General features: G+C 40.8%; 1 protein-coding gene across 1 annotated transcript in view; it reads left to right on the top strand.

The window, feature by feature from the left end:
- Positions 1-1,287: 1,287 nt before the first annotated feature.
- The window catches only part of LOC126404655 (actin filament-associated protein 1-like), a 135,132-nt gene continuing 126,886 nt past the window's right edge, over positions 1,288-9,533 (top strand). Inside the window, exon 1 of the mRNA XM_050068033.1 lies at positions 1,288-1,525. Within this exon, the coding sequence (XP_049923990.1) occupies positions 1,489-1,525 (37 nt within the window). The 5' untranslated portion in view covers positions 1,288-1,488. The remainder of the gene's footprint in view (positions 1,526-9,533) is intronic.

The raw sequence follows: 9,533 nt of genomic DNA, 5'->3' as shown, positions 1-9,533 counted from the left end.
AGACTTATAGGTTTTGTTCTACAACATAAAATACGTCAGTAAATATCCCACTGTGAATTCTGAAGCTTCTATGTATCATTAAAAAGGCGGTTGCTAACAGGTGGCTGTCATCCCGCCAAACATAGATTTACAGCCTTGTGGTGGTGACATGCGACTGTGGTGTGGTTCGTTTATAGCCTGATGTTAGCTTTTTACTTCTGGCGATTGCATTTAGGCTTCAAAGATCATAAAAGATGCGGTAATTTGTGAAGATTATCTTGCTGAACAAAATGTGTAAGTATCATAATAATTTGTTTGCCAAAGAGCTTATTTTCTGCAATAATCCAAATTTCAATGGAAAAATTCCGTTTTTTTTTTTTTTTTTTAACCAGGGCGACACTAACTTCTGCATCAGCCTACAGAGAAACCTCATCCCTGAAGCACTCTATTTATGTGCCATAGCTGATATAGTCTGTAACAAAGAGGACCATGTATTTTCTTATTTAGTACTGAAAAGAATGAAAAAGAAGAAATGCAAACCAGACTATATCAGATTTATTTTTTCCTGCTGTTAATATTAATGTTTTCATCATTACTGTTATTCTTTTAAAATGAATTCACATTTGACAGAGTAGGCTACCGCTTGGTAACAAAACAACAACAAACAAACAAAAAAAACAACCTCCTCATACTAATATTTGTGTATTGAATTTGAGCAATTTGGCTATTGTAAAAGCTTAATCAAATCAACTTTTTTTTAATGTTATAGTTTGGTCCTTGATAAAGTTATACATCCACAAACCAATTCAAATTCCTTAATCCTTCTTTTTTTGTTTATAGCACCTTGTGCAAAACAAACAAACAAAAAAATCTGTATCTGCACTGGCATCTGTACATGTATTTATCTTCAATTGCATTTACATTTATCCACAGCAAAATATTCATTACACCTACACTGCTCTTATTCTACTTGTTGCTCTTAATCACCTTGCATTGCAATACTTGCACTATCAACCAGCTAAAGTTGCACCACCGTAATCATAAGTAGTAGTAGTCCTGGGTGCTTTAATTTACCTCTGGATTATCTATCTATCTATCTATCTATCTGTCTGTCTGTCTGTCTGTCTGTCTGTCTGTCTATCTGTCTGTCTGTCTGTCTAAGTAACTAAGTAACTAACAAACCACCCAGGCAGGGAATTCTGTTATTTCCCATGGTCTTTAAATGCAACTTAAGTATCCATGCAGGCAGTTTGCGGGACAGCGAGAGAGAGAGCGAGAGAGAGAGATATTTGGAGAATCAGAGGGGAGGAGGGGACGAGGGAAAGAAGGGAGGAGGAGAGAGATCCCGAAAATCCTTTGAAAGGAACAGAAAACCGTTTGAGTGGCCGGCCCAGAAGAAAAGGACTTAGTGGAGGTAGAAAGTGAAGAAAGAAACGGCTTAAAGTATCTCTGTGTGGATTGTACTGCTGCTGAGGAGCTGCTGGGGGATTAGATGAGTTTGACTTCACGATGAGGAGCGACCCTGTTCTGTTCACTTCCAACAGGGGTGAGTGCCCCAACCTGGGCTTTTTTTCTCAGCAGTAAAATCACTGGGCCGTTTTTTTCTTCATTCACGGTAGTATTTCCATAGGAGGTTAAAGCGCATGTCATGAGTTTATAGTGACTTTATTACACTGTAGTTAATCTCACGTTGCAGTTCCTTAATATTATAACAAACGTCTGTTTTTCCATGAGCTGCTAGCATCTACAGTTAGCAGCACTTGTAGTTTACACTCTCACCTCGTTTTCTGGGCTGTTCGTCGTTTGGGTTTGGTATGCCTGTGGTCACTTGTAGTTCTGTGGTAATTCATAGCACAGGCTATATTGCATTTTGAATAATATACTTGTAGTGTTATATAACATTACGTTTTTTAAAAAGGGATTTATGAAAAATAACGTTCATATATAATGACTACAGTTTATTTATTTATTTAACATACTTAGATGAGAAATAGGCTTTTGTTTGTGTTTTGTGCATTGCTCAAAGCACGCACGCACGCACGCACGCACATAAACATCTCATCAAGGTGAAACTTTATGAAGAACACATTCACAGACACCAAGGTGATGTTTTGTCAATGACATAGAACATTTGCTGTTGTCTTTTTTTGAAGAAGATTCTAAAGATTCAGTGAGCTGCAGTCAGCTGAAAAGTTTCAGTGTTTCTAAAAAGATAGAGGCTGGTTTGTCCAACAGAATGGGAGGGGCAGGGAGTCAACTAGGATAGACTGTAGAGACACAGTTGGCTTTGGACGGTGTCATTAGGGCTGTGGCCGATTGTCAAGTGTCTATGTAGAATAAACTTCATGCCAAACTCTATTCAATCATCTGGCAATTTAACGTGGCTTAACTTTGTGCACAAATGCCCTCCTTATGGAAGTGAAGCAAGACCTTTTGTCTTCAGGACTCAGGAGCTTGTTTTATGAGCTGTGCTTAGATTGATAAAATTGAAACATGAAGTCTCAGTTCAGGCTGCTCATTGCTGCTGCGCACCACAGTAGAATTTGGTGGATTGATGATAGGATTATCAGGAGAACTACATAAACTTGCAGGCCACATTCAAGAGTAGATGCTTTGTTTACATGTAGCCATGAAGGCGGATTTCATCATGGAATGTTACTTCAGTGCAACAGAAATTGCAGCATCTGCTGACAGAATGGATGGAGCAGATAATTTAGCAAGAGTCCCCTTTACCTTCACTTACCCCCAAAGTAAAAACTAATGTTTCGTATTTGTCATATCCTGACATACTTCCTGATGACTTATTGTAGAGCAGCTCACTCACTAAGAATGCAGCTGGTGCCAGTTTTAGTTTTAGACATTAGTTGATCTTGTCGGATAGAGCCTTTCCTGATGTTCCTGATTCCTGTTTTTCTAGCATTGTGACTTTAAAAACAAGTCTGGTTTTAATTACCTCATTGCTGCTAGACAACAGACCCATATACATCAACAAGGGTCCTTAAAATGACTGTAAATAATGCTAAGAAACTCTGCTGCTAGCTTCTGCTGGAGCTGCACTCTTTACAATATAACTCTGGCTGACCTGTAAGGTACAAACAGGAGGGTTCTGTCCTTGTCCTCATATGGCCTAGATTTGAAATGATGCAAACTTTGACTTGCAGGAGAGAGGAAAACCTACCTCTGTCAGTCTAACTCACTTTGACCACCTTTTTGGTTTTGGGTTTGACTTTTAGGCTCACTTAAATGCTACCTGAATGCCCTGTTTTATTGGTAAACCTAAGAAAAAGGGCTGTCAGTGTTAACATGTTGATCACAATGTGATTAAGGTCTGCACAAAATGCTTTTCTTTTTTTGCATGCTGCTATTTTGTCTCTCCGACAAACCCTCACTTGTAGTCAAGCTGCTTCCTGCTGCTGCAGTGATGGAAAATAAAGCCCCTTTTACACTGCTAGATTTTCTGCGAATGATGGGCTGTTTTGCTGGCAAGCTGTGAGTGTTTAGACACAGAGCCGGATTGGTGAGTTGATCCGAGGTGCCCGATTTTCGGCCTTGTAGGGTAGTCATATTGGCAGAGCCTTTTTGGTTTAGACAGAAAGAGGCGCCCTTCCACCACGGGAGGGGCTGTTGATGACTTGTGGGAGGAGCTGTTGATGACTTGTGGGAGGAGCTGTTGATGACGCCACACGTGCGACCCACTGGCGGTGGATAAACAGGAAACAGCTGAGAGCAGGAATTAGCGAGCAGCTAGTAGCAAGAGGGAAATGCACACCTGACAGACACTGTAAAGATGAGCAACTGGGGAGACAAGGAATTGCGGGTCCTCCTTGTCCTGGCAAACGAAGAGGCCATTAACCGTCAGATGACAGGGACGGTGAGGGACAGGCCAACTTACGAGAGAATCGCCGAAGGACTGACTAGCCGCGGCTTCCCTCCCACGTCACTGTTTACGTCACATGCTGAGTTACACGTTTTGTTACTTGTAGGGCTGACCCAAAAAAATTCGAAGCATCGAAGCTTTGTTCGATGGCACGGGATTCGATTGTGGGAAAAAAAATTCGAAGCTTCGGCGCTTTTTTTTCACGTTTTTTTGGGGGAGGCCTTAAACGCAACACTAACCCCCACCAGTCCAATACTGACAACAAGCGCACTCAGAGCTGGCAGAAGAGGTCATCAGATGTGTGGTATATTATTGCCACTGGTTATTTGAAATGGATAAAGGTATTTTTTACTGGTGAGTTAAGGGAGAATAGCCTATATATCATGTAATTAAAAAAATCTCCGACAAGGAAATAGAAAGCCTGACGCACAATGGAGACCTGCTATTATCCTGCTTGAACACAGATGACTAAATTCTTTCAACAATGTGACTCAAAATAATGATAAAATAGATTTTATTGATGTAAAATATGCATTTTCCAGTTCCACCGGTCCGCTCTGAGTCTGGTGTCAGAGACACTTCTGATGCTCTGAAGTGCGCATCTGTTTGATTGTGCTGCAGTGTGCGCTGAGGGTTTTAATTTAGTGTTCAATATGAATTGAATTGTTGTGAATCGTTCTGAGCTCCGAAGCTTTGAATGTCCATAAATGGATTCGAAGGTCAGCCCTAGTTACTTGCTCTCGCCCCCCATTGCCCCGAAAAAGGCACATTCTGTAACAAAAGTAGGTAGGCGGCATTTTGCTGCACTCCCTGATTTTGCTTTTACACTGCCAATGCTGAAAGAAGACTGATTGGGCTTTCCTGCAAATTTGCACAATTCCTGTTTAAAAGGGCTTAAGACACCACTGCATTTTTAAATGGCTCCTTTCACTTTGAAAAACACCCAGTAGGTTCAGTTGACATGTCACAATTAATCTGCACCTTGTGTCAATTGAAATCAAAATATTATCAAAGTACTTCAAGTTTAAGCTCCCTCCTAAAAGCTGAGCACACGGGTGCAGCAAATCAGACTGATATCAGTGGGCAACCACAACCCTCAAAGACGACAAAGCAGTATTTTGGATTGTGCAAATCACCACAGACCTGTGAATGACATGAAATCAAAGAAGTTAACTACAGCCCTGTTAAATGGGTGGAAACTGACTACAGACCTGCATTTTAAGTTCTGTGTGTGATTTATCCTGGCTTCATGAGTAGAGAAAAATTCTGTTAGCTGCTAGGCTAATTTATGCAATGTAAATTGCCATAGACTTGTGCTCATAATGTTAGCATGCTGTGTTTGTAGAGAAAACTTGTCTAGTATAAGACAATTAATTTGTTGGTGAACCTTGTGGGTTGTAATGGTACTGCATTTTGTAACCATACCTTTATTAAATGTTGCTGTTGTTCCAGGTTTTATATGAGTAAACAGGGCTGTAGGTTAACTTTTTTAGCCCATAGCACTGGTGCTACAGAGGGTGATAATTTTGTAGCACGGGCCAGAAAGTTTGTAGCACCTGTCACAATAACAAATTTTGCTGGGCGATTAATTGCGTCAGAAATTATTGCGATAAGCGATAATATTGCGTAATATTGTACTTTTAAGACCATTTTTATTATTGTTGTAATTTTGCTGTTTTTAGACCATTTTTTAAACTTATATAATGATAAAGGCATAATGATGCAAGTACACCCTTTTAAAGAGAAATAAACATTTATTTAACAAGAATATTTAGGAATGCAAATAAGAAAATTTAAATATCCGAAATAACACGTAAAAATACCAAAATAAATAAAGACCTTATAAATACAAAAAAAACTCACTCTCAGGTGTGCAGTTAAGTTGGTCATATTCGTTCTTTTTGTTGAGATGGTTTTAGAACAAACCCGGCATACCGGCTCGTCCAAATTACAAAATTCCCTCCGGTCATGCTGCGGCTAACGCTCTGCTAGCCTCACAGCTAGCCCCAGTTTGTTATTCAGGTTACGCTCAACTCTCTTTTTTCTCCACCTCGTCTCCCCCTCACGCAGACCGCACTGTGTGTGTGTAGCCCATAGCCCTGCCTCCCCCACAGAGACAAAGACACTAGATGACAAGAGCTTTCCCTCCGTTCATTACGCTAATGAACCAACTCACCTAGCTGCCAGGCAATGCGCGGCAGTGAATGCTCTTGTCATCTAGTGAAAAAACGAGAAAAAAAACAGACCATGGTGTGCACACACACACAAGTGGCTCGCAAGCAGTCTGTCGCACGCATGCTACTAGGCGAATAAATTCATTACACAAACATTTTTTTTCCATCGCATATGTCGCACGTGCGACCAGGTATAGCCCTGGTAATTTATATATTGTTAAATGCCATAGGCTTGTGCTAATAATGTTAGCATGTTGTATTTGAGAGGAAAATGTGTTTGTCTGTGAATCCTGCGAGTTATAATGAAGCCAATTTTTGTACTTGTATTTGAAATAGTCTCTATTAAGCCATGTTTAATGTGTGTTTTAGGTGTGTTTTGAATCAGTCAAACTTTACGGCACTTAACAGAAGCTCCACCACTGACTAGTGCTTTGGAGGATGTGTAACTGCAGAGTGACACAGACACACCACCACAGAAGTATATTATGTATTTAGGGGACGTCATCAGGTTGGCATGTTGTGACCAGTCATGTCTTACTGTCACAGGGAACAATAGTTTCACACACACATGACCTGTTTGAATCAGATTAAGACACTAAACTGGAACTACTGAAAAGTGCAAATACTGTAGCATTAACCGGGGATCATTGGACATCAGTGAGTAATCAAAATTATATCAGACTAACTGCACTTTCTCAATGTGGAACAGTGTAATCCCTTCAAAAACAAATAAATAAAAACATGTATATTACCAGGGGGTAGTAGTCTTTTATTTTCTTCATCTAGTTAAAGTCCATCCACCTCAAAAGCTCTGTTTATAAAAGTTATTAAAAGTATTGCTTTTTATACACTTAGTTCATTTTCTATCAGATTTCCCAGCACAACTAAAGCTGCCAGTGCCCAGTCAGATATTACAAATTCCAGGTTAACATTGGGGTAACTCCACTCCACACCACAGGTTTCCTAACATGGGAATGACAACACAAATGTTCCATATCTCCACTTTCTCCTGCTTGTAGCAGTGAATAGATTCCTACAAAAACAGGGCCTCTGCTAGCAGCTGCAGGATATCAGATACCCCTGCCGTGCTTCTCTGCCTGTCATTTGGTGAGGTTCTGACAGACATTTATTGTGTAGAGGGGTTGTAATCACTTCTCAGTGACACACAAGAATGTTGCAGATCATGTGGTAATTTGGGATTGAATGAGGGTTTGACCAGTGTGAGTTTATGGCAACCAAAAACCTGGCTAGTTAACCCAATTTCCCAAAATATATATCATCTATTGAGGCCTTGGAGTTAAAGTTTTAGTTACCCTTGTATTCCAGTAGTGGTGTCATATTAAGCAGAAGTCATTGTTTGGAGTAACAGTTTGGTGCGAGTTTGGTACAGTGGAAAGAGAACAAATGCATAAGGTACATTTCTTTTCATTAATTTCCAACAGACAATACTGTTAGTGTCAAAGACAGAAACAGTCTTCTTGCTTGGGACTGAAGTAATATTTTGCCCACTAGCTTCTATTTTTGTTATAGAAATATTCATATGCAATGTTTCTGGTTTTAATGTAGCCTACAAACACCTTCCCAAAAGGCAACAGGTCATACTAGGCCAAGAAACTGCAGTAATTTGCAGATTCTTCTGACCTACATTCTGTTAAATTCAGTCCAAAGACAAGATATTAATGTCCAAACTCATAAACGTTATTATCCTTTTAAAAATATACACTCATTCTGAATTTGATGCCTGCAACATAATCCAGAAAAGTCGGGACAGGAACATGTTTACCACTGTGTGACATCACCTTTTCTTTGAACAACACTCAGTATGTGTTTGGGAGCTGAGGACACTAATTGTTTAAGTATTGAAAGTAGGGATGCAACGAATATTCGGTAACCGAATATATTCGGCCGAATATTGCAAAAAAAAAAAAAACACATTTGGTATTAGGTGGAGTAAGTTAATAAATTAATAATAGCAGCGTTTTGATAACGCAATCAAACGGCGTGCCGTGACGGGCGGAATAAAATGTCGGTAGTGTGGCGATCCGTCCGTCACGGCACTCGCATTTTAGGGTTGGGCGATATGTTAAAAATTTCCAATCGGCCACCGTCAGCCCATCAACCAGCGGTTGCCGACATATTCGGCAGTTGTGTGTGTGGTGGAGAAAAAAAAAAAGAGGGGGGATGTTGCATTCATGTGATGTCGGAAAGAATCGAAAAATGACTTTCAGAATGGGATAATTCACATTAACGCCACCTCATGTCAGAAAAACAACTCGGCAACTCGGATCTCCCGACACCACATGAATGCAGCAAAAAAAAGCAGCGTGCTGTGCGAGTCCACTCATGTCCAACATGGCACGGAAATATCTATGCATACCGGCAACAAGCACGCCATCAGAGAGGGTGTTTAGCACGGCGGGTAACATTGTTAACCATATACGCATATGAATTCACGTTACGGCCGGGTTCCTCCGGCTGCAAACGTAAGCGTCACGTCAAGCGTCTTGTTTACTGTTTGCTGAACCATGATAGTTAAAGCATTTTCCACCTAAGTTATTACATAATTTGAGTAATCTACAAGTTTACTGTAGCCTACTGTTTGTCATCTACTCGCTTTCAAATGTCCGCCACGGACATTTACACAATGTCACGGATAAACATGGGTAAATGCATGAAAAAAAATCATCACATATCACCTCTGATAATGGTTTATTCATTTAAAAACACATTGTGCTCGTTTAGCACACTATTTCATGTAGTTTTTATCTGCTGGAGGGTCGGTAGGGGAGCGTAGCGCGACAAAAATAGAAGAGCATCCTAAAATAGAGAGTTGTCGCTCGGCAGACGAGGGTTGTAGCGCCGCTCCCGTTGCCGGTGTAATTGATTAACAGGGGGGTGAGCTGCTACGGGAGTCACGCTGCAGACGTGTCGCACCGCTCCCGTTGCCGGTGGACCCCGGCCGTAACTTTCAGCTCCGCCATCACTGACGTGTTTTGTGAAAGACTCGTCGGAAATCAGTGTGAAGCTGCCAGTTCCAATACGCACACACTTTGAATTGTGCTCTACATAGTTATTATGGACTATATGTACCGAGTTGAATTCTGTGGAGACAGACCATTAATTTAGCAAAATAAAATGACAAAAATCGCCCAAAAAATCGCCAAAAATGAAACCAACCCTGATGGACTCAGCCGATGGGCGATTGGCAATATATTCGTCCAGTCGCCCAAGCCTATCGCATTTGCGACTAAAAATAGTTTTGAGCGAGCAAAATAGGCTTAAATCATTCAGCACGCTGTGCGAGCAGCCTACAGATTTCAACCAGCAGCAGAAACGAAAGGCGAATCCCACCGATTGTGGGTTGAACGGGGGTCACAGACACAGACAGTAACATTAATGTATTCCTGTCAAATAAGGCGGCCATCGGCTTATCGGGCGACGGAGAAGTCGGTTCCAATAATATCCTCTTCTTGGTGTCATGACTGCCCAGAAGTACCTGAACA

The sequence above is a fragment of the Epinephelus moara genome, chromosome 17, assembly GCF_006386435.1.
Source record: "Epinephelus moara isolate mb chromosome 17, YSFRI_EMoa_1.0, whole genome shotgun sequence".
Classification (NCBI taxonomy): Eukaryota; Metazoa; Chordata; class Actinopteri; order Perciformes; family Serranidae; genus Epinephelus; species Epinephelus moara.
The sequence above is the reverse complement of the archived record's forward strand: the minus strand, read 5'-3'. Positions and strand labels throughout refer to the sequence as shown.